General features: G+C 53.4%; 1 protein-coding gene across 1 annotated transcript in view; it reads right to left on the bottom strand.

The window, feature by feature from the left end:
* PCDH1 (protocadherin 1) overlaps positions 1-25,173 on the bottom strand; it is a 48,234-nt gene that overhangs the window by 10,321 nt on the left and 12,740 nt on the right. The window contains 1 exon segment of the mRNA XM_040573410.1: positions 14,504-14,723. Within this exon segment, the coding sequence (XP_040429344.1) occupies positions 14,504-14,723 (220 nt within the window).

Here is a 25,173-nt window from a genome sequence, read left to right as displayed (position 1 = left end):
AGCAAATCCCATCCCCTGTAACAGATTCTGCACTTGTGGTGCTGCCTGGATGATCTCCTACCCTGGCACCACGGGGCTTCAACCTTCTCTGGGCTATAAAAAGCAGAATTATTACATTAAATTACAGAATAATTACATTAAGAACTACCTTAATAGGATTAGGGGGTTCAAAGGTTAGGAAATGCCAAAATTAGGATTGTCCCTGCAGTCTTAATTCATTTCTTGAAAGTCTGCTTCGCGAGGCAGACCAGAGGCACTGTCTGGTGGAAAATATTTTCCCTGGGGTCCTTTGGGGCTGCAGGGGAAGGGACAGGAAAACCTGGGAGATGCACTGGGCTTTTTGGGGAGGGGCAAGAGCCTTTGCCAGTGAGACTCCACCCCACGGGCTGTGGAAACCGGAGAAGGCACAATGAAAGGGTCAGGAAATCACAGCAAATTGCATCTTCAAAGCTTGGGGCTGGGGGGCAGCGGGATTCTTTTACTATGGAGTAAGCCCAGCCATTTCCTTTCCTATCTCCTTTTGGAAGCAAGATATCTGGGCAGGTTTCAACAACACTTTTCAAAATACTTGGTAAGCCACAGACATCCACCATGAAAAACCATTTCCTTGTCATTCAGGTTTGCCAAAACTCCAAACAACGTAAAGGGTCCAATAATGGGCATTACTGGGCACCCCTCCTCACCTGTGCTCTATAAAACAGAGTGACAAGTCTCCCTCTGAGATGAAACCCCACTGCCTATAACACCCAAACACTGTCCTCTGGACAGCCAGGAACTCCTCACGGCTCCTACAAAAGACAGGCCTTCAACAAAAGACCACCCGGAAGGTCGGGCAGCCACGCAGTAACCAAACCAAACCGTGCCGTACCCAAATCACCTTCCTGGTCTCATCGTTCGCCCCTGCAGTACCCAGGGGAGCACCAGCCCCTGTAACACCTTCTGGAGCACACAGAGGTCTGGACAAGGAGCTCCCAGCTGGTTCCTCAGCCACTCTTCCCCTTCTGCCTTTTGCATTGTCCTCTCTAGCTGGAGCTAACGATGGTTATGTAAATCCGCACAGGAACAACACCTGCCGTCCCCAGGGGCTGTCAGCTCATGCATGCCTCGTGTGCGCATTCCTGCTGCCCAAATACCGACACAAATGCTGCGTGCACATTCCCACCTCGCCTTTGCCAACGCCTCCTGCGCACAGGATTCTTCCCAGATGCTCCCCAGCCTGTGTCCGTGGGGCTGACCTGTCCCCCTGTCCCACCAGGGCTCTCTGGGGACGCGTGGAAGCACGGTCCAGGGGCTCCAGCTGATGGGACAAGGTGACCAGAAGGAGCCAGGCCACCAAGAGCTCCAGCTACCTGCTGCCCTACAGCCGAGGAGCCCTTCGCTGGCCCTCTGAAGCAATGCGCTCTGCAGCCCCGTGTCTGGGTGAACAGCAGCAGAGCAGAGGCTATGTTGTTGTAGCACCAGGCCCCGGCAAGCTCCCGGTCCTTATTATTATGGGTTGCTGACATCTCCCCACATACAGCAGTCCTCTTACCCCATCTCCTTCCTCCCCTCCCAGAGCTCCCACAGACCTCTCCCATGGCTCCTGCGGCAGGATCGTGCCCCGCACCCCTGCCACTGTCCCCAGGAGGGGACGAGCGCAGCAGCATGGCAGCCCCAGGCCACCCACCAGGCACAGGATGTGTTAAAGCAGCAAATGCTTCAGACAGAAGGAACCTGGCCGGCTAATCCCAGAGCTTTACTTTGCCTGTGAAAGGCGGAGGTCTAACCCTGCTGCTGTGGCACGGCGTGGGGGACACACAGGGGTCCCCCCCAGCTCCCATGGGAACTGCAGCATCCCACCCCTGGGGCCAGCCTTGGCACCCTCCTGCCACTGCAGCCAGCCTCCCTCTAAGGGTTAACTCTCCTCATCGGAGCTTCTGTGAGCTAATTAGAAAGAGCCCAGGCAAGTGCGGTGGCAGACACCGCTGCACTTATCTCCCCACTTCCGGGGCTCTGCCCTTATCATTTAATTAAAGCTGCAGCCGTGCTTCCCTTCCTGGCAGCAGCTCATCAGGGAGCGCACTGGAGCTTGCGGCAGCCTCGGTGGGAAGCGGGAGAAGGGCAGGAGACATGCCCTGGGAATGCCAAAAAAAGGGAGAAGCCGACAGAAGGGCAGTCCCTTTGGGCAAGCTGCTCTCAGCCCCACTCCAGGCAAGCAGCAGCCCATGCCATGCAGCACCAGCCCCCCAGAAAAAAACTGTGACCCCCCCCCCCCCACGTGCTGCTTGAAGGCTGCACCAGTGCGTGTGGGCGCAGCTATGCGGGGGGTAGGTGCTGGCATCCCTTCGGTGCAAACCTCAGCCTTTTGGGGTAAACAACCCCCAGCCGATGCTGACAGCTTCTGTGCCAAATTCCACACCTCTCTCTTCCAAAGCATAGTTAAGCTAATGTGTCTTGAAAGGAAATTTTTATAACCAGTTTGTTAGCACGGCTGAGACAGCATGTCTTGTTCTCAGAAAACAGCTGGAATGCCTTAGCTAAAACTTAAGAAAGAAAGAAAAAGAAATCAACCTGAGGGAAACCCAGCATGGAAAATTTAAGCTTTAGTGTTGGAAATCTGCTGAAGTGATAAGCAATTGGAAATAAGTCTGTATAATGCAAAATGTCAGGCAGCCCGGGGCTGCGCGGTCTGTATAATGATCCCCACCGCAGGTTGTGAGGGGAGACGCGGGCGCGCGCCCGGCACACTCCGAGGGGAGGAAGGGGGTGACCGTGCCGTGCTCCTTCCACCGCTGCTCGCCTCCTGACTCCTCGGCCCTCCCAGCCCCCTAAGCGTATGAGTGAGAATTAATACAGGAAAAAAAAAAAAAAGTCTTTTTGCAGTGGGTTTTGGACCTCACCTAGAGGCTGGCGTTGGACAGCCGCATGCCAGCCCAGGAGGTGACCGCGAGGTGCACCAGGACGTGGGACACCACGCCGGCTTTACGAGCGCTCAGCGCTTGCTCCTCGGTGGCTGCCTTTCATTGTACGCTTGTATTGCGGCTCTTGTGTCAAGGAGAAAAGAACTGGCATACGTGTCTGCCTTTGAACAAAACCATTGTTAAGCTCCATCAACAATTTAATAATCTTTCACTAGCAGGACAATGAATCAGGGGAAATTGTTCTTGCAGGGGGGCCAGGAGCCACGCAGCAAAGCGCTGCTCAAGGCCTTTGAAGTCACATAGGTGTTTAAGTGACAAAAGAAATCACAACTTTATGAAAAGGGCTGGCCTCAGCCGGGGGGGCTGCAGACAAAGGAACCCCAGAGCACAAGGGGGAGACGCGGAGCAGTGGGAGGAGGAGAAGCCGCCCCTGGCAGGGGCTCAAGCCTAAACCCCAAGGAAGCTTGGAGAGGAATCAGCAGCATAGATTTGTGTGCTGGTGCTTTGTTTCCTTTCCAGGATCTTTCCTGGGATGCTTAAGAGCAAAGAGAGCACAGGCTCCTGTTGTTTCACCTTTTTTGCAGTCTGCCTGTAACAGCCTGCTGGTTGCCTGCACAGTATCGCAGACCCCGAGGAGGGAGAAATGCAGAGAGCAGGTCCCTGCAGGGCTCCAGCAGCGAGCAGTGGGCATTTGGAGGGCCAAGGAATGGGCACCAGACCCAGCCTGATGCTCTTGTGCACCACAGGGTGTGGGCACCCAGCACCACGTCCAGCCTGAGAGCCCAACGCAGGTGAAATGCGGCATGCACCAGTTTGGGTGAGCATTAAGGCAGGGACACGGCCCTGAAGCTGAGACCCCGCACACGGCTTCAGCTGGGGGCTACCACAGCGAAAATGAGAAAGGGTTTGGAACGAGGAGACGATGGGGTAGGGTGTGCTCAACCACAAACAAATAGCCCTCCCTGAAAACACAGCCAAGAAACCAGGAGGAACACCCCAGCACCAGAGGAGGGTGTCAGGCTGCCAGCTGCTGGAAGGTGAGGAGCAGCCCCTGGGGGAGAGCGCGAACCAGGCACTGAGGCCGGCTGAAAACGCACGTCCTTCGCTCCCCAACAGCCACGCGCTCACAGGTTGGAAGTCCGCAGCGGATGGTAAATGGTAAAGATTTTTGTGGCTGGCACACGGCAGAAGCAGCGCGCACACTGGCCAAATCCTCCCGCAGTGCAGCCAAAATTCCTGCCAAGGAATCAGCCCAGGTGGTTAACGATTCTGAATTAAACGGCTTGCCATCGTGCTGGCATGATTCCCCACGGAGGCACGGGGAGCTTTGCAGCTGATGGCCGTGACTGGGGAGATCTCATCTCCTGGAAAAATAGGAGGCGTCAACGCCACTGCAGCTTGCTAAAGGTGAGCAAGCACGGGAGGACATCAGCTCATCTCTGAAAACGGGGAGGTTTAGGAATGGGAAAGAGAGCAGACTGCGGTTTGTTTGGGGAAAGAAAAAAAACATTCATCAGCCTTCATCTGACACTGATGGAAACTGCTCTGCCCTACGCCTGCTGTTAGGATGGCAGAAAGTCAGCCTCATGGGAGAGCGGGAAAGGGAAGGGCAATCTCCTCTCTGAGGGGGAATGCCAGCCTTCCCACCCCTGGGTGCTGCAGCTTGCTGGCTGCGGGTCGGACACCACAAAGCCTGCACCCTTGTAAGGAGGGCTGCCAGGCACTGAATGAATAACACATGCTTAACGAAGGAGCAAGGATTACACCTAGCAAGGCCTGAGGGATACATCCTCATCTCACACTTCAGCCATGCTGGCCGAAGGGATTTGCCAGCTCCAACACCCCCAATGCACGGCACAAGGGAACAGCAGGACTATCAGGAGGAGATTTTGATTTCATGGTCCACCAGAGATGGATGAGAACTTCCCGAATGGGTCCAAGGGCAAGATTTGTTCAGGTTATTTTTCAAAGAGGAGAAGATAATAGCAGCCGCTCTTACAGTTCAGTAAAAAAAATCAGTGTGTAGCACTGAGCAAAGCAGCAGCGAACCTGTTGGAAAGAGCAGCCCCGACCTGGCCAGGTAGAGAGCTCAAAAGCATCTGCAATTTGAGATGTATAAGATCAGCAATTGACCCTCAGGAAGAAGCTATTAATCATCATTAAGGAGGTTTATGTGCCAAGTGACCGAGAGGCAAGCCGTCCCGAGTCTCATGACGTGGGTTAGCAGAGAGGGAAAACAGGGCTGGGAGAACAAAAAAGCAAAATGCATACGGGCAGCAGGGTTTGCCTGCAGAAGTGCCGTGGAGAAGAGCCCAAAGGCGGGCAAGCGAGGGAAACAATGGGGGGAACAATGCTGGCAAAGCAGCTTTGTCTTCGGGAAAGTGAGATATTTGCTTTCGCTCACTGATGTATCTGCATCTCTGTGGGTGCCCCTTCCTGAGTGTGTAATGAGCAGCAAGACGCTAGACGTGGAATACACAATTTCTTTTGCTTTTATTCATTTTCCTTCTAGATAATAATACGTCTTGCTTTTGTCAAGATCCCTGTTGTCTGGGTAATTTCATCTAGAGATCCTCAAGGAATAGAGATCTCCATATCCCTCAAAGTTTAATATCTTGGTTTTAGCTGGCATATTTTCAAGCAATAACTTATACCGCTGAAGAAAAAGAAGTTGACTTATGTTTAATTGGTGTTATACTAATTACTAGCAAAATACATCAGGCAAATACCATGTCTACTCACTCTCTGTCATTTTACATTCCCTACTCCATCTTCTCTTTCCTCAGCAGCTATAAAACAACACAACATGCTGTTCTGACGCATCCCTGAGCAAAGATCAGACCCTAACCCTCTCCCTGCTCTCGCTGCCTCCTCGCTTGTTCACTTCCGATCGAGGGCATTTTAAAACAGACACAGTCACATAACCGATGGAGAACTGCTGCTGTTGTGCACCCGTGCCCATGCAGCTCCAGCATCCTGCTTTTCTCTCCCATCCCATTCCCCAGCCTCCCCCCTGCAGAGGGACGACGGCCATCCACAAAAGACCATTTTGCTTTTTACAACCTGAATAAGTAAATGGCTGCAGCCAGCCTGAACCAGAGGCACACATACGTGCCAGCTGAGCTGCTTTATTCCTGACTCGTAGCACTTTTGCTGGCTCACCCGCTGCAGGCTATCTGGGAAGCCCCATGCCCGCAGCCCCACGATCCCCAGGCACAGCAAACACGCACAGGCAGCGAAACAAGCAAAGCACACAAGGGGCTGCAGGTGCTTGCAGGAGCTCGTTGTGCTGCTCAGAGCAGGCAGGGGGGATGGAGAGGGAGCCCAGACACAGAGCTGACCGCTCAGCGGCCACGTGGGCCCCGGCCCCGAGCAGGCTGCAGGGCTGCATCAGCTCACATGAAATGAGCCCTAGATCCTGCCGGGGAGCCTTGACTTCCTTAGAGGAAAGGCAAACGCAGGGGCCGATACGGTTAGATAACCTCTGAGTCAAAGCAGCCTATCCTTGGTAGCTCTCGCCAGATGCCATGACTAATGTTAGATTTATGGAGTGTCCTCTCTGCAAGTAAAGCAAAGAGCTAGCGTTACAACCACTTAATGGAGGTGACTTCAAATCAGGATGGATGAGAGCTTGTGGGAAGGAGACAGGAAGAGAGATTCATTGATAGTGAGAGCACAAAGGATAAAATCCTGGGGAAGAGCGAACAACTGAGACTGACATTTGACCTGTCTCAATAGCAAAGCTCACGTTGATTTCACTGGGGACAGGAATGAATCCTTTATCCCCTATCTCACGCTGACAAGAGGGATTTTCCATTTGAGGGATCTACAGCTGACCGATCCTTCAAACTCAGGCACATGCTATTTTTATGAGAAAAAAATGCAGTGTGAAGTCCTCAAGAAGCTCAAATAGGAGAGTTCATAAGCTTCTCGGGCATTAAGTTTAAATCCCACACTAATGCAGGTCCCTCTACATGGGAGGAGGTGCTGGCAGGCAGGCAGGCTTATAGAGATGCTCAGGTGCATTCGGAGAAAGATAAAGGGGAAATAACCGAGTTAGATCATAGAGGAGCTGGAAATGGCATGTCAAATTACTTCAAAAGGAGCTTTCTAAGGGAGCAGCTCTTTGAAAACAACAAATAGTCTGGGACTGCTGAGGGATCCTAGTTGTCTACTGCTTTTACTCTCCGTTGCTTATTCTGGTTTAGACATATTCTAAATCTGAGCTCCGACCTCACCCGGCTGCTCATCGCCCCTCTGCAGAAGCCCTGCTTCCTGCAAGTTCAGCTCCCAGAGGAGCCCCACAGTAGCCAAAACAGCAGAAAGGAATCCAGCAGGACACCAACCTGCTCCGCTCCCCCATCCAGTTTGCCATGCAGCCAGCCGGACAGCCGTGCTAGCACAACACAGCACAGGGACAGGCATGGGCAAAATGCAACAGAGGAGGGGAGCTGCCTGTTCCGGCACCCTTGCTAACAAAACAGACAGGGTTCTGGCTGTGGTGAGCAGGTTTGGCAACCAAAACGCACCTAACTCAGGTGCTGGCTGCCTCTCCATCTCCTGTAGATGTCACATGGACCATCTGCAACTGCTCCAGAGCACCTGTCTGAACAAATACAGGACAATGGGTCTCAAGCCCTGTTCAAATGCGTATTTCAAAGTGTTACAGAAAACGCAAACAAGGAGCCTGAAGGAGCTTCATCCAACCTTTCATTCTCAGCAATGTCCTCTCTGGAGGAGCAACACGCTGGAAAAGGAAGAAGGGACGGGACCCATGCTCTTGTCCCTGCTGTAGACTTGATTCTAAGCTTCTTCCAATAACAAAGCTAAATGACCTGGCCCCAAACCCGCAAATAGTTTGGGGATGACAACCTATTATTTGGCAAATAGACTTGGTACTGAAGAAAGGGTGCTTAGATATGGTGCAGATAAGAATAGCTGCTGATGACTGGTACACTTTGGCATCTGCAGCCATCGCCAGGCAATAGCAAAGAACCTAACCCCTGCGTGGGCTGAGTGGCTGTAACCTACACCTCCCCTTGCAGCTAACACTGTGCAGGTGAAGAGTTCCCCATTTTAATGCCAGAGAGCTGCCAGAGCATGTGCCTAGACAGGTGAGAGCTGGGAGCCAGCCCCACTGGGATGCCTTGATGGAGGAAAGCATTCCTGCCCCAGAGCAGGGACGTGGCATCGCCTGGTGGGCTGGGAAATCCTCCCTTGTCTGGGACAGCAGGAATCTTCTCCCCTGCATAAGCTCATTTATAGGTCCTAGATAACAACTGTCTCCTCCCATCCGTTTGCAGTAGGCTCCTTTCTGAAAAGTCTCAGCAATCGCTGTGGAGCTGACCAAGCCTGGTGGCTCCAAAACTGCTCTTCCCTGTTCATTTGTTTTGGTTTAATAAGGTAAAATTTTGAAGTGCTTCCAAATGGAAGAAGGAATAGATGTAATAAAAATGATGGGACTTGCTCCACCTGGTTAAGTTCAGAGCAGGAAGAATGCAAAGGACATAAGAGAAGGGAGATGACATTTTCCATCGTCCTCCCACAGAGAGCACGAGGGAATGGAAGATGCCAAAGCCCAGCGCAGGGCTGGAAAGAATAGCAGAAATCTCAGGAATCCCATTCTAAATGCAGGAGACACACACACAGCCACAGGGACTGATATATTCTCCAAGAGAAGGCACCTTCCTACTGAAATATGAAGCTTTTGTCTCTGGGGCACTGACTCAGAGCAACTGTCCTGCCCAGATTTTTCATAAGCTGCAGCCACAGTTCAGGGACAGAAAGGGTGAAAAAAAGTCATCAGAATCCAACAGGGAAATTTGGCTCCTTCAAATAACCCCTCTGGAGATGTCCAGGATCTGCCAAGGATCTTTGGAGAACTTCAGGACAATCTTACATGTGCATTACCACATAATCCTGTGAGACAAAAGAGAATGTCAAATAAATTATTAAAGCTATTTTGGACAGCCTCTGAAGCAAGTGGCATCCTCCTCAGAAGGTCTTGAGAGGATTAAAGGCATTCTCTGTAGCTGGTAGCGATGTATTTGTTATTGAGTCGGGGGAAGAAAAAACAGCTGTACCGTTCCCCCTGGGATCCTCGGTACAATTAAGGAAGGTGACACGGGTGGCGTGGCATGCCACGGCTGCTCTGACCTGAATGACTCTTTCGTAAGAGCCGCTTTACCCAGACAAGGGTGCTGGAAAGTATGGAAAAGAAGAAATAGGGTGAGAACGAGTTTGAAATAATAGCTCAGACAGAAATGGCATGTTGAAACCAGGATGATGTAATCCATGACCATTAGCCATCTCTCAGATTGTCTCTCACGATAAGAATCTTTTCCCACACCACTCTTAAGGAGCTATTAGGAAAATCAGACGCTATCTTTTGGGATGAACCAACATTAGGTGAAGAAAGCAGAGAAGCTCATGATTTCTTGTAAAGAAGTGCAGGTGTCTGCAGACCTGAGGACCACTGAGAAACCCAGATATAATTTGTAGAAGCAGACGAGATGTGGAAGATGGTCATAGGGAGCCCTTTGTAACACATACCCTAAACAAACAAGAGCAAGGCTTGGAAACCACTCGTAACAGTGAAACACCTACAATGGGCAGCTCCAACCCTGATGTCACTGAGTGCTAAAAAGCAGGAGACTACAGATTGGTAAGACGTAAATCTCAAGAAATCTCAGCTACAGAGTCCAAGCACCAGCCAGACCCAAGCCAGTGGTCAGAGGCGACCTTGTGGTCCCCAGCAGAGGGGACACAGGCATGCAGTGCCAGCCAGAGACCATGTTTCTTCACTCTACAGACAGCAGCATTGACCCTGTCCCATCCACATCCAACGAGGTGAGACCTCTTCAGCTACAGAAGGATCTCGGTGCCCCACATGTCCTAGCCAGGCTCACTGGTGCTTGGCTGGGAGCAGCACAGAGCCAGCTAGAATCCCACAGCTGAGCAGGGAGCCCAGTCAAAAGCATTCCTCGGCGCTCTGCAACAAAGCAGAAATGCTGCAGGGTACGGTTGAAAAAAAATCCGCAGACTGAACATGTGCTTGGAACACTTTCTGCGAGACAAAAGGGACATTTAAAGATAATGCAAAAAAGAAGAATAGGTTTTAAGATCTAGAGACTTCATTCTGGCAGATCTGTGTTGGAGGAGACAAAGTAATTTTTTTTGTCCCATCTGCTGGCTGGAAGGAACAGAACAACAATAATAGCAAGGCACTTAAAGAGAAGCTCATGACCAGGCTGAAACTAAGCAGAAGATGGGGAAAAGCAGCTGCCCAATTCTGCAGAAAACATCTCAGCACCACTAGCATGGGGAGGGCTCTCCTGAGCCACCCGTGCTCCCCCAGGGCAGATGGGGCACACGCAGCCCAGCACCACCAGAAGCAGCTCAGTTTGTGCTCAAAGGCAAGAGGATAAATGCCAGCAGCCACGTTACGTCTGCGCCCAGTGGTGCTACAGGTGGTGCTGGGAAGCTGTGGGCCATCATCTGGCTGCATCCACACCGATAAGAGGTTGTTGGCAAATGGGAGGTCATGCAGAGACAGAAATTATATGATGGAAAGGAAGACATGAGCTACAATCAGACGTGTAGCAAAGGGGAGCAGGAGGAAAAATCTCCCCAGGCTGCCTGGAAGGGCTGCCAGCAAGCAGCACATACATCCAAGCCCTGCCAGATGTTGCTGCTGCCCAGGAATGGGGCTGCAGGGCCACGGTGGCATCGTGAGCAGATGGCCGTGGCTGGGAAGAACCAGAGGAAGGGTGGGAGGAAAGGAAGAGGGACCCAGCTGCCAAAACATCTTGCCTTGGCTCTGCTCGCAGGAAGAGACTTCACTCAGCTCGAGTGTATCAAAAAGAACTTTAGATGTTGACTTGCTTGCACGTGATCTACAAGCATGCGTGAAGTGAGACATCTTCTGATACTGTCAGGTTCAATGGATAGAAATGGAAGCTAGAGCTGCTCAAGTGGAATTTTAAGTACAGGCTTGTGAAACTGGGGGCAGAGAGGACCCGCAGCTGGAATAGCTCACCGGGGCTCTCACACGTTCACCACCAGCCTGCTGTCACAGCCGGATCTGTTCAAAGCAGCGCTCCCACTCAGCCACGGCACGCTGCCAAAGTCACAGGGTCAAACTGCATGACCTGCATCACAGGAGTTGGACGAGCTGCTCCTCCTGCCTTTGCCATCAACCCACCAATCGTTCTCAAAAGAAAGAAATCCAGACCTAAAGGGTCTTATTAAGCCCAGCAGCCAAGCCCTGGGAATGGTGTTTTGATTCACTCACTCAGGCTGAGCTGAGGTGCCTTCGGAGCAGGGCCGAGCATGCAGCCCAAGCAAACCTCCCAGGAAACGCAGATTATCATTTTGTGCGTCACCCCCCACCCATAGTGGAGTTTCCTCCCCGGAAGGGGAGCTGTGAGGATCAGCTCGTTAACATCTGTGAAGTACAGATACTACTGCACTAAGTGCATTGCAAAAGCTCGTGGGATGATTGATAATTACAGATTCAGTGCGGGGTTGTAATGGCATGCATTAAGAGTGGCATGGGGTCCCCACTTTAAATAACGGGGATAAAACAAATTCAACATTTCCCCTGTTCTGTGAGCTAGAGAACGCGACTCAGGAATGCTTCAACCACTATATTGTCATCTCAGGAACCTCCGCACCACACAATGGAGAGAAACAGCCTTCAGGTAACATCTAACAGCTTTCATGTAATGCTTCCTAAATTGCAGTTTGGTCCTGCAGTCTTACCAAGTGCACACCACAGGAGAAAGGAACGAGTGCAACACCTGCATCATCCAGTCTCCGCGTGTGCTACGATGGGGCAGATTCTTTGTGGCACAGAATCATTCCCAGGCTCCTTACCAAAGGCTCCCTTTTAGCCAGGCAGCAGGAGTAGCTGTCTTTAGGGAAGGCAGCTGGTAGCCAAGTGGGAGACCAAGCCCAGCATCCTCACAGGAGTGGGCAACAGAGTGGCAAAATGCAGGGGAGGAAGCAGTGGGCAGCTAGATAAAATAGCAGGGATGACAAATGCCAGTGATGACTGGGGAGCTGGCATGTCAGTGCCAAGATACTGGAGAAGTCTCCATCAGTAACATCATAATTCCTCCTGAACAGGACCTGGCTCAGCCCCTGCAATACAGCATTTTACTGCAGTCTGCAGAGTAAAAGGTGTCCAAAAAAGGAGGACACTGATTTGTGTGTTAATCAAGTGAAGAACCATCTACAAAGAAGAGGCATGGATCTGTCTTCCAGTTGAAGAGCTATAAATAGCCTTGCATACTTGCTTATCAGATTGGTTCGGCTGCAGGGATAATCTCCTGGAGAAAGCAATGGAAGCCCTGTTATGTTGGATATTTATAACTAGATGAAAGCCTAGAAAATGCACAGTCGTGTCAGTCTTGAGCTCGTGCCGCGAGATAGGGTGTGTGGGATCCAATTAGTCTCTTCGGTTTAATATAAGGTCAAGAGCAGCTTAGTCTCCTCAGCGCCACGAGAACAGGGCCTTGCCCCCCCGGTGGGGCTGCTGCTGCTCGAGTGGCTCCAGGAGCACAGTGGGATTCTCCCCATGGGACCACGATGGTCCGACACCACTGCTGCTGGGGGGCAAGGCCTAACCCTTGCCAAAGGAGACACATCCCATGTCGCAGCAAGGTCTGAGGCAGGCTATGGGAAACACAGCCCCAACAAACCAACACGACACAACGGGTACCTCATGATGGCCAAACGGCACAGCCCAGCGCCAGGCTCCCCTCACAGCCCTGACCCCAGCCACTCGCAGTCATTGAGCTGCCTCTGCCAGATTATCTGCAGTGCACCAGGACTACAGGGTTAATCCCCAGAGCTGTGCCCTGCCACGGCCTCTGCATGGAGCTGGGTTTGTGGAGGGCAGGACAGCTGCTGGCAGCACCGGAGCAGCCAACGGCTGCCACGTGCAGGGAGCAGAACAGGTTAGGGGCGTCCCTAGGAGCCTGTGCACACCTCTGTCCTGCCTGGCTTTGTTTGTGGTGGGGTGTGGTGACTCCTGTCCTCTGAACACCCACAGGTCTGTTATCTCCATGCTATCCCCTCAGGGAGGCACCGAACACTGCAGTAACTACAGACTGCCCACCCTCTGTCTTCTGCCACAGCCCCTCCAGGTTCTCCTCTCTCACCTTGCGCCTCCCTCATCTTCTCCGGGTCACCCTTCCCCTTCAAAAGCTCCAGCCTTCCTCTCCCAGCCCCACAGCCACCACCACTCCTCCTACACCCATCAGGGCAGCCACCTGCAGCTCTCTGCATGCCTGCCTTCAGCCTCCCACATGCACATGGCTGGTACCCAAGGACACCTGAGGAGCCCACTACCACTGCCCTGCAGCAGGGTTCCAGGAAAGTCTCCACATTGCTCTTCCCAGCAGACTGGCTGGTACTTTAGGGAAGAAAGGAGTCTGTAATACACTCCTAGACAGGAGGGTGCCTCATATTGCTGGAGCAATGCACGGATTTGGGAGTCCTGCCAGACCTGGCACCATCTTGCATTGCTTCAGCAATCACAGCACAGGAATTCCAGCATTCCCCCAGGAATGCACCTGGGGAGAAGGGGCAGATGCTCTGCTAGACCTTCAGAACCACAAATTGCTCTGGCCACATCACATTCCTCAGGAAAGGGACCCAGCAGATTTCCAGCTCTGAGACCATCTGAACACACTCCCAGCCCTGTCCCAAAGTCAAGGATACTCCCAGAAGTAGGAGACTTTGGGAAGACCCTTCACACTACCTCTCCTTCCCCTCCCAGAGGTTCCTTTGAAATTGCCAGCTCCACTGCAAGCTCCCCCTCAGTACAAGAGCACAGAAGGCAGCAGGTACAGGAAAGTAGATGTTATGTGCACAGCCAGAGCCAAGTCCAAGGAAGCAACTTAAGCTGGCCAGAGAAGATAGCTCAGGGAGTGGGCTGATTGTGGGTAGCCAGGCAGGCAGCACAGAGGCAGCACAAGGAGCAGAACCGGGGGCAAAGCTGTGCCAGAGCAGGGAAAAGCCGGCTGTCCCACCGTGAGGCTGCTGGCACTGTCAGGGGGTTCTCAGCTGCAGAGGGACCCGAGCCAGAGGGGACCCGAAGGCTTCCAAAGACAGGACTTGTCACCCTCGGCTCTTCCACCCCTGCTCTTGGATCCTTCACTCCATGCATTCCCTACACCGCTGAACCTCCTCCTCCCTCTGCTCCCTGGGGGCTTGGAGCCACAGGGCTTCCCCTGCCCTCTGCTTTGCCGTGGGAGCTGGCACCCACAGGACCCCGGCTGCAACCTCACCACTGGCTGGGCTACAGCCTTCTCGCTGCCATCTCAGAGCAGCCTTCTAGGACCCCTCTCTCTACGTTGTGCCAAGCCCTTGCCCCCCCCTTCATCTCCTGGCCTCCTCCCAGACCTCCTTGCCCTCACCCCTCTCCCCACCCCACCGCATCCTTGCTGCTCCCTTGCTTTCAGTCTCGCCTCTGCTCCAGCCCCCCAGCCCCACCAGACTGCACAGGGTGAGCCTGTCCTGACCCGGGCCTCGAGGCATTAAGGCCGAAGGAGGTCCCCAGGAAGGGTGCAGAGCCGCATGCCGCCAGCACCTACCATTCTCGGGGTGCTCCATCTCCCCGATGCTGCCGTCAGGCGTGGTGCGCTCATAGTGGTCCTCGGGCAGGGCCAGCGGCCCGATGCGGGGTCCCGACGATGATTTGCTGCTCGGGGTCTCCGACTCCTCCAGCCCACTGTCGTAGTAGCTGTGCTGGGAGGGGTCCTGCAGGTCCTGGGCCTGGCTGGCCGCAGAGAATGTCACTCGGCGATGAGGTAACTGGAAGAAGAGATAAGCCCATGTGTCAGCCAGGCAGCAGGCAATGATACAGGGCAGGGGGTCAGCAGTTCTGACCCCAAAATGGAGGCAGAGCTCCTGGCAGCAGCAGGGAGAAGCACCAGCCCCCTGCCAGGGCTGCAGGCTCCATCCCAGCTGGGAGCACCCCCTGCACGCCTTAGCCCAGCGGCTCCTCCAGCCCCAGCCTCCATTGACACCCACGGAGGACATGAAGTCCCCAGGCATGCTCAGGGCAGGCTCCCCGGTGGCACTGGGCCTCGGGTGGTGGGCTGGCCCCCACCCCACCCTCATCAGGCGCCCCCACTTTGCCTGCAGACCTCCCACACACCCTTGAGGCTCTCGGAGACCCACCTCTGCCGAGAGCCTCTCTAATGGGATCAGTGCTCAGCACAAGGCCTCCGGTGACACCCTCCTCACCTTCCAGCCTCTGACCCAGCCTCTGCCATCTCTCATTGCAACAGACTCTCCATCAAGGGTCACAATCGCTTCTCTTGTCTGCTCGTTAAACATTTCAAAGCCCTAGTTCACGCTTGCTCTCCCCAGCCTTGCCTCATGCTAGGGAGGAGCTCATCGCAAACAGCCATTAAGCTGCATCATCAGCCTCCTCAAATCCTTCCAGAAAATCCCTCTTTGTCATGATTACCGAGGAGCAGAAAGGGTAGCTCGAGTTCACAGGGCAAAAGCAAGATGATGAGAACACAAACACCGAGAGAGAATGACACACAAAATCAACATGGGAAGGAGCTGCTCGACGGGACCAGAACGTGGTGGGGAGGCAGAGGAGCCAACACGCTGAAAGACAGCACGATTTAGGCTAAATACCTTTTCTGCTGCAGCCTTTACTAAGATCGAGTGGCAATCAGGCATCCCACACAGCTAGCACCAACGAGGAAGGGGAAAGAATCAAACCTAACCAAGGGAAGGAACACACAGGGAGCATTTAAATGAGCTAGCTGCTTTTAGGTTGGTTGGGCCTGATTAAATTCACCCCAGGTGCTTAGAGACCTGATTTAAGTAACTTCAGAGCTGTTAGGGCTTCTTTTCTCTCTCTCTCTTTTTTTTTTTTTTCCTAAGAATTTGTAGAAAATGAGGGAGGCTCCAGAAGAGTGGAAGAGAGCTAAAATAGCGCCTGTCTATAAAGATGAGAAAAAAGAAGAGCTGGAGAATTATAAAACAGTTAGCTTAATTTCAGTTCCTGGAAAAATACTGAAACAGATAAAAGAACTCTTTGTAAGTACCTACAAGATAACAAGGAAATGAGTAACAGCCACTGTAGGTTTGTCACAAACAAACATGTCAAGGCATTGAACTTCTTCCTTTGAAAAGACATCAGGCCTCGTGGATGGAGGAGGAGCAGTAAATGTTATGTCTTGGCTTTAGGAAGTTTTCTGACACTATTTTAGATGATATTCTCATAAGTAATGCAGGAAAATAGTGTAGGTGCAGCATAGTACTTCTCTGTTTCGGTAATATAGTGCATTTCGCTGCAGGGTGGATGCAAAGCATTTAGAAAGTCGTATTCAGAAAGTAATTACTGAAGACAGGTCTTTCAGCTGGGACGATGTATCAAATGAAATTCTTCGGGTTGTGTCCCGAGTCCATTGCTAGCCTGTATTTTCATTAACTGCTCGGATGACAGATGTGGAATATATCTGTCACATTTGCACACTTGGGAAAAATAATCACCACAGAAGCAGCAGGCTAGCTGAAGGATTGGGGGTTACAGCAGATCATGGGTCGACGATCCATCAGCAGCATCAAAGCCTCACAAAAAATGTGTCTGTATCAGGATGCACAAGCAGGATGTTTGTCTTGAGGTCACCCAGGGACCTGTCTGCGCTGCTGGGCTCCAGCGGGGCTGCAGCAGAAGTGCCTTTGGGACACCGCGCTCAAGGCCGCGTGTGCCAGTGAGGTGAAGAGGCACAGGGACAGGAACGAGAAGAGTCCCAATAAGCCAGGGAAGGCTGAGGGAAGGAGGCTGGGGAGGAGGAAGCTGAAAGGGCCCAAAGGCAGCAGCTGTGGGGCTCATACGGCCTTCTGCACAGGGCGGACTGCTGCTTTCGACTGCATGTAAGCAAGGTGGAGCGGCCTGCACCTGCAGCGAGGGAGGCCAGGGCTCCCCACGACAGGACTGCCCTGGGAGGTGTTGACAAGTGCTGCCCAAGCAGACGGTGTCACCCTTCCCGAGTGGGATTGAGTTCCCCCGAGGAGGTCTCCGTGTGCTGCTCAGGAGCTGAGCTCATCACACACAGCTCTCAAGGCCCACCGAAGCCTTCCAGGCCGTGCCCGGCCGTGCTGCCCCACCGCTCCCTCCTCCAACCCCACTGCCCATCTGGGAGCCTTCATGCTGGCACCATGACCCCCCCCCGCCCCCCCCGCCCAGTTCAAACCCTCCACTCTCACTGTGCCATAGAGCCCCAGACAAACCACAAGGGCTCCGTGGGGTGTGTGCGGTAAAGCAAACACCTTGTGGAGCCCTGGCCCCTGTAGGCCTCCTTCCGAGGGGCATGGCTTCTACCTGCAGGACACCTCCTGCGGAGGCCAGATCCTGCCTGGAGGCCCTGCACGGGCTCTGCTCCTCGCTGCGGGGCCGAGCCGGCGTGGCACGGCCGGGCTCAGGGCCCCACCATGCTGTGACCAGTGCGCTTCCACAATAATAGCAGCTTGTGTCTGGCTGAATCTCTCTGCCCAGAGAGCCTTGTTCTGGAGTCGCAGAAAGACACTGGCTCCATTTGTCTGGCACAGGCTTGCAGAAATTGGGTTTTGTCTGACCCTTCTCTGCGAGGTTAAAGAGCCTTTCAGCCAGCAGTGCTCTCCACACAAGAAGCTGCTTGTGCAGGGCAACCAAGGCACCCCTCGATCTTCTGCTGTGAAGTTAAACAAACCGGCTTCCACAAGCCTCAACCTGCAAGGCAGTTTTTGAGCCGGTAAGTCCGTTTTGTGGCCCTCATCCTGGCTTGCCCTCCATTCCTCATTGGGGTGATCCCTGTAACAGGGAGCCCACCTCACCAGGGCTTTCCCTCTGCTCCCACCTCTCGGTTTCTTCCCCCGAGGGCAATGTTAGCCCTTTGGTCCATGCTGAGCTACTCGTGCTGTGTGACCCTTAATTCATTTTAGAGCTGGTGCTTTCCAGGGTACGCAGCAGCATTCCCTATTTCTCAACATACAGCTTTGCATTTGGCTGCGTTAAAATGCACTTTGTTTAAATGGGCCCAGTTTACCAAGCAATCTGGATCGCTCTGCATGACTGCTCTATCCTCATCATGATCTCCCACTCCACCAATCTCCATGTCAGCTGCAAATTTTATCAGCGGTGATTTTATATTTATTTCCAGATCGTTGATTGCAACATTGAATGGCAGCGGGCACCATCGTGCTGCCGAAGAGCTCCTCCAGGAGAACCTGGTTCCACCAGGACTCCCAGCCAGCGCCTGCTTTTCTCCCCAAAGCTGCTGATAAACCAGATCTTCATCTAGCTGACAATGCCTCACATTTAATGAATAGTGTTAATTCAAAATAATAATAATAATAACATAAAGCATTATCAACTCAGCGTCTTCATCAAACTCCGGGGCGATCGGCTGCACGCTGTAATCTTGCATGAGCGCGAAGCTCCCTGCTGGAGCCCTGCCGCTGTGGCCCCGCCAGCACGTCTGGCACGGATCCTGCTCCTCGCGGTGGCCAGGAGCAGATGCCTAAGGAGAGGCTCAGGAGCTGGACCCAGCATGCAAGGACGCTGCCCAGCATCCTTTCCCATCACACTGCGCTGACTGGCGTCAGCTCTGTTTCCATCACCGAGTCCCCTGCCGGGGCTTTTAACCCAGCCCTTCCCGGGCGGCACGGTCGCACCCAGCGTCCCCTCGCTGCTCCAGTCGGCCCATGGCATTACTCCAACTATTGCTGTTCCAAGGAGACGGTATTTTGGATGTCTTTCTCTGCTATCAGCGCATTGGCAGGTACCGCATCCTGCCTTGTTCTGTCTCGGTCCAAATTACTAGAACTATTTACTGAATACTTTTGCATTTTTCTACATAATTAACAATTTTGCAGTCTCCATTTGGAAATGACAATTGCTGGTGCTGCCTCCTCCTAGTGCATTTTTAAAGTGCTCCTTATTGTGTTCAGCTTGTCAAAATTGATTTTCCCCCAACGTTTTTTGGCTTTCCTTGTCAATTTTTTACACTCCAAAACTACTCATTTCTACTAATTGTTATATGCTTCCCCCCCCACTTTGTTTGCTGGTATTTATTGCTTTTCTATTTCTAACTGCTGCCTCCACTTTGCTACTGCTCTAGAATAGCCCCCACGGCATCCTGCAGCAACAACCCCCTCATACAGCCCCACCAAGGGGCTCCTTCATACTGTTCTCCATCATGAGGGTCCCCAGGACAGACCACGGCTGCTGGAGGGGACCCAGGAGACCCCCTCTGCTCCCCCCCACCTCTCGGCTTCTTTGCAAACATCTCCAGCTCGCAGCAGGGCATGCACCAAGCAGATTCTGCTTGCAAACCAGCGGCAATGGGATACAAGGGAGCAGGGTTGGGGCATGCTGCGCCCCAACTGCATGTGTCGCTCCGTCACACCGCGCCTCCCACGTGCTGCGGCACTGACCCAGAAATCCCAGAAATCCCAATTTGCACAAAAGGAACCTTAAAACCCGCCCCAGGCGCCCTTTTCCTGCCGACAGGAGCTGTGCGGGCGTGGATTAATGCTGGAGCCGTGGAAACGTCAAAATTGTTAACCCCTTCGCTGCTGCCCCGCCAGTGGGACTGGGGCTGGTCCAGCAGCCTCTGCCTGCTCCCGCACCTCCCCGGCCTCTCAGCCTCCCCAGCCTCTCAGCCCTCTGCCAAAGGAGCTTGCTTCCCCGGCCGCCGCCACAATGCAGCAACTCACAGGGCTGCGAGTGAAAGGCAATGTCAGACCCGATGCCCAGAATATAAAAATAAGTGACAAGGGAGCCATTGTGGCCCAGGAGTTAGCCAACTTCAGATTAATTCACGAACCTCCTCTTGCCTTTAAAAGCAACCTGGAGCTCTGCGACGTCCCTGGTTACAGTAAAAAATAAGAAGATAAGTACAGGGACTGTGCCCAAAACCACAGAGCTCCAACTTGTTGCATACAGAGGCTTTGCTGCATGCAGGAATTATTTTATTTGTTAGTGTTGTGCCTGGAAGCTCCACTGTAATGCAACGCAGGCTCCGGAGCAGGATGCTGAGGGGAATATGGAAACCAAATCCAGAGGCTCTAGGAAAGCAGGACCATAATTGCCAAGAACAGTTCAGGGCTAGGCTCTACCGTGAGGAAACAGGACCCAAGCTCAGCTCGTGGCCATCAGTAGCTGACTGCTTTACAGCTCGTCCGAGCAGCTGTGGGTGTGCCTGCTGGTGTTCTGCATGGGGCGGACAGCCCTTCCCTGTTCCTGATCTACCCGTCTGGCCTCCCCGCAGGCGGTTTGCTGGGGCCACCTCTGCCATATCTACCGTGGTCGCATAAGGTGCGTTAGCAATGGGGCCACCTGCTCTGGTCCCACTCTGGTCCATGAGGTTTTGGCTGGTGGCTCTGCTCTGCTCTGCTCCTCGTGCCCACCCCTTTCCCTGTGTCTGAAGTGAGGTTTTTCCCAACAACCCTCTAACTCCTTGGCTATGGACAGAGGAGGCCACAGAAGGAACCCACAACTGCAGGGAAGACACAGAGGAATCCACGCGGATCACACTTCCCAAAAGCAGGCATTATTTGAGAAGCACCTGCTCGCTCTTCTGCGTGACTGCTCGCATGGCTTCCACTTCTGGCAATTAGCAAGTGCTGACCTTGCATTCAGAGGAGAGGTGTTACCAGTCCTGCTGAAATAATGATAGCAGAACAGCCGTCCTGAAATGGACATCAGATGCCGAGGCACTGTTTAATGAATAAGTCTGGGTAAAATGTGGGCTGACTCCGCACAGGTGCCCTGAAGCCTCCCAAAATTTGCATGCTGCTCAAAGAAGCCGCCAAAGCCCGGTGCCAACCTGCCTGGTCAGATCGAATTTATCTAACTCATAGCAAGATCTAACGCAATTAGAAACCCATTTAGACAGCCTCGGGACAGAGATTGCCTAACCTCTCAGCCTATCAGAGCTCCAAGCCCATCAAGGATGTGCAATTTGGCTTTTCTTTGTTTGAAATGAGGACTGGAAAGGAAAATATGGAAATAAATCATCAGAAGGGTGAATCGTAAAATCTAAAGGGGACATAATCTTTATGGAATAATGTCTAAATTGTACTGACCATGGTGTCCTGAAATGTCTATCACCTTCAAGCTGATAATAAAGACATACTGTAGATGGTTGGTACAGAGCAGAAATCGCTCGGGACACAGAGGGAGGTCTCATCATCGCATTAAAACCATCTGAAGATCCCAGGGAGGAAAAGGTTCCAGGACTGGGAGAAACACTTGAACAAAGCCCTCAAGGAGTCCAACAGCTGCCAAGTGGGAAAATAATGCTGGGAAAATAATGAGCTAATCTGGCTCCCAGTTGCACCCAGTGGAGCTGACAGATAGCACGGAGGGCTCTGAGGAGAGCAGGGGGTCCCCAGCAGTAGACTCAGGCCTCTTAAAGAGAGAACCAGGGATGCTTCAGCAGAAGACTCTGCTTGGAGAACACGTCAATTTGCTGAAATCAGATCTTCTTGCAAATGGGCTTCTCGTTTCAAAGCCGGGGCAAGGGGAGTGTAAAAAGGAAAAAAAATGATGCTCTTGCAAAGGTAATTTTCACTTCAGAATTCAAGCCTGGTACTCGTTACAAAATTAAATTAAAAAGTCAGCCAGAAATTTTGCCTCTATAAATTATGAGGAAATCTATCTATCTATCTATCTATCTCACTATCTATCTTTCTATCTACCTCTCTATATATCTATCTATCTATCTACCTACCTATCTATTTTCTGTTGACTGATTTGAGTCAAAATGAGCAAAATGATTATCAATTCTTCCTGGTTTTTTAAGTGCAAAATTCTCCCCAATGGCAAGCCTGTTTCCTAACCAACTCTGTTTCCACCGGCAAAGGGCAGAAGCTTCTCCTGGTTGTTTGAGGAATCGTGTCTGACCCACGAGCCTGTGCCCTGCAGCTCTGGACCTCAGCAGAACCCTGACGTTGGTGCTCTGCAATCAGCTGCGCCTGGTGACGATGCAGGGTAGGACACGAACTATTGCCCTCGTTTGGAGTGATCAAAAAGGTGAGACAAGCAACATGGCCAGGCTTTGGTCCCCTTATATCCGGCATCTCTTGCTACCATGGGATACGTATGGATGAGCAGGGAGGTGTTTTTGCCTCGGGGAGCACCTGCATGGTGATGGGCGGTGGGGATGGTGGGGGAAGTCAGGAGGGCTACAGGGCAGGGAGCCGGAGGGACCTCAGGGGGATCTGGGGCAGAAAGGAGGCTGCACCCGAAAAGTGTGGGCAGAAGGGAAGCGCCCTTGTCATGCCCTGGGTTGTGGGCTGCACCCACGTGTGCCTGATGGCAATGAGGATCCTGCCCAGCATTGCGTCTCATGCCTGAGCTGGTTCCCAACATGAAAGATGGAGGTGTGGTTGGACAAGAGAGGTTTTACTGCCCATTATAAGCAGGAATTTTGAAGGAGGCCACTCAAGAGGGAAGGTGTAAGGTGCAAAGCCTGTTGCAGTGTTGTCTCTGGCATGACTGGCAAGAAGAGCAAGGGGAGTCACACCGAAGGGAGCCAGCTGGGTGAGGACACTTGTGAAATAAATGTGTCTCGCCCAGTGTCAGGATCTCTCAGCACGAGGCTGTTGTAGGCCACAACTTCAGAGTCCTTTTTGCTCCCTGAGGATGTCCCAAGTGCCTGCCCCTCTCCATTCACCTGTAAAACTGCAGTTCTAAAGAGCAGTGAGTGGAAGGATCCAGGCTGTGGAGCACATCTCAAAGGACCGGCTTCTGCTTCACTTCTTTCCTGTGCAGAGCCCACAACAATCTTCCCAGATGAGTGAGAGAGTCAGAAACATCCCAGCTACACCCTAATGGTATTGCAGATCTGCTGTCCTTAATTTAATCTCTGATCCAGTTCTCAAATCCTGTCAGGTCCTGGTCCAGACCTTGCAGACCATGGCTCTTGAAAAAATTCCTGGACAATAAAGGTTCTTGAGCTCCGCTCTGTGCAAGAGATGTTCCCTAATAAACTGTCATATTCTTGAAATCCTGGGGAAAAGCAGCCTGAGCCCCTCCAGGCACCTTAAATCAGTGTTACAACACCCTGAAAGGTCTCACCCAGCCTTGAACAACAAAGAAGGGCTCTTCAGACATCTGAAATACTGATTTCCCTTCTAGTGGGCTTGAGCACATTTGATGAAAAAGCAGAAAGATTAACAGATTAGTGTAAGGGAACATCAGACATCATATTAGCAAGATGTTTAAAGCAGGATTGCAGTCTGAGTTCAGACAAGCCGTACCCCCGCAGCAGGGACTGATATCTGTCAGATCCTCCCTGGCAGCAGCTTTGCAGATGCTCAAGAGCATGGGGGAGTTGGGAGCATGTGAAAACCAGGCCATGTGGGAGCAAAATAGCTCCAGGCTTTCAGGTTGCTTGGGCCTTCAGAGATCTCTCAGAGGAGCCGAATCAGGGCACTCTGCTCCGACTTGGTTGCGATGGAGCAGGATCGGTCCTGTGGGAGAGGTGGCGAATTGCTGCCCTCCCAAAATGACGGCCCTAAAGATGGCTTTGATGAATCCTGCCGCGGTGCACGGCTGCCCAGCGGTGCTGTGCCTCGATGGCAGAGCAGGCACCGTGCTGGTGAGGAGGGGCTCAGAAGGGGGGTTTGCTAATGGGGGGCACCTTTTGTGGTCTCCAAGCAGGATCCTCGGGGCATGGCTGTGAGCGCTGAAGCGGGCTGTAAGTTAGGGGCTGATGTGTGGCCTTTGCCCTGCCCTCCTGCAGGTCGCTGCTCTCCCCCACCCCGTATCCTGCGAGCATCCGAAGGACTGAGGCAGCTCCCACCGTGGAAGCCATCGGTGTAAAATAACCATGAGTTTTTAAGGGATCTTGGAGAGTTTTCTTTCTCAAGGGCCTCCAGGGTGAAGACTGAGGCCTCCTGAATCCTCCAGAAAGTTGGAGAGGAGACGGGGTCAATGGGGAACCCGCTGTGGGGGGGCTGAGGGGCCTGACGCTGGCTCACAGAGGTGACATCAGGCAGACCTGATGGACACCACAGCTCGAGGTGACAAGAAGAAGCCGAGGGCTTTTCGCCCCATTGTGGGGGAAGCAGAGGGCACAAACCCCACTGAGCTCAACCCTGCCCTTCCCCAGCCAAGTCCAGCCATCCCGGCCGAGGACAGCGCCTGCTTCTTGGGAGAGGGGGGCCGTGGGAAGTCCTGTCTGCAACAATCGCCAACCACCTCGGTGCCTCCCAGGAGCAGCACCGGGGTTGTGCAAGCGCAGCCGGGAGGGCCCAGCTGGCAGGGCACTGGGCAGGAATGCGGTTCTGCCTGGAGAGGGGCTGAGCCTGGGATTCGTGGGCATGGCCAGTGTGTGTGGGCATGGAGGGCGGGGAGGGAGGAAACGCTTTGGGCTTGCCTTAGGGCTCAGGTCCGGAGCTGTCTTTCAAAAGAACATAAAAGAGGGGTTTGGTGGGGTCGCACAGGGCCCCTGAGTGCCCTGGAGCCCACCAGCCATGAAGGGCAGCCCCTGCTTGCCGTGCCTTGGGGCGGACACGAGCACCCAGCGGTCACCTCGCCACTGCTGCCCCGTGCTGCCGTGGGGCTGCCCTCCCCACCCACAGCTGCCTGCTTTGCTCCACGCACCTTCCCCAACCACCCCACCCCATCCTGCCCTACATCGCCAACCCTCGCATTACCCCAGCCTCCGCTCCGTCCCCTCCCAAAATGTCCCGGCCCTGTCCTCACCCCACCCTCCACACCCTTCCTTCTGCTCCTGCTGCTGCATCCCACCCCAAAGATGCATCCTCGCCTCTCCCCTCTTGCAGATGGATGAGAAAATGCCCAGGGACACATGCTGGCATTGCAGAAATCTCTTCCCCCCCCCCCTCCCCGGTCAGGGTGCCTGATTAAACAGGCTGCAGGCTTGGGCCCTGCTCCAGGCGGGTCCGGGAGCAGCACTGCAGCTGAGAGCCCGGCCGAGCGGGCAGAGCGGTGCCGGGAATATCAATCAGTGCGCCTTGGCCACAGCCAGTGCTTTCATCGCGCTGGGGACCCGCTGGAGCCAGCAGGGACTCAGCAGAGCTCAGCATCCCTCGGGGTTTGGGGAGGGGAAAGCAACCGGGAAGGGGGAGATCGCTGCCTGGGTGGAGCAGGAGGAAGGGGGAGAGAGCAGGGGAGAGGGAAGGAGGGGGCAGGCGTAAATGTGAGAGCCGGTGGGGGGCGGGACTGAGAAGCAAAGGGAAGAGGGGGGAGCGGGCCAGCACCTGGCTCAGCAGGGTGGGGAGG

This window comes from Cygnus olor, chromosome 14, assembly GCF_009769625.2.
Source record: "Cygnus olor isolate bCygOlo1 chromosome 14, bCygOlo1.pri.v2, whole genome shotgun sequence".
Classification (NCBI taxonomy): Eukaryota; Metazoa; Chordata; class Aves; order Anseriformes; family Anatidae; genus Cygnus; species Cygnus olor.
The sequence above is the reverse complement of the archived record's forward strand: the minus strand, read 5'-3'. Positions and strand labels throughout refer to the sequence as shown.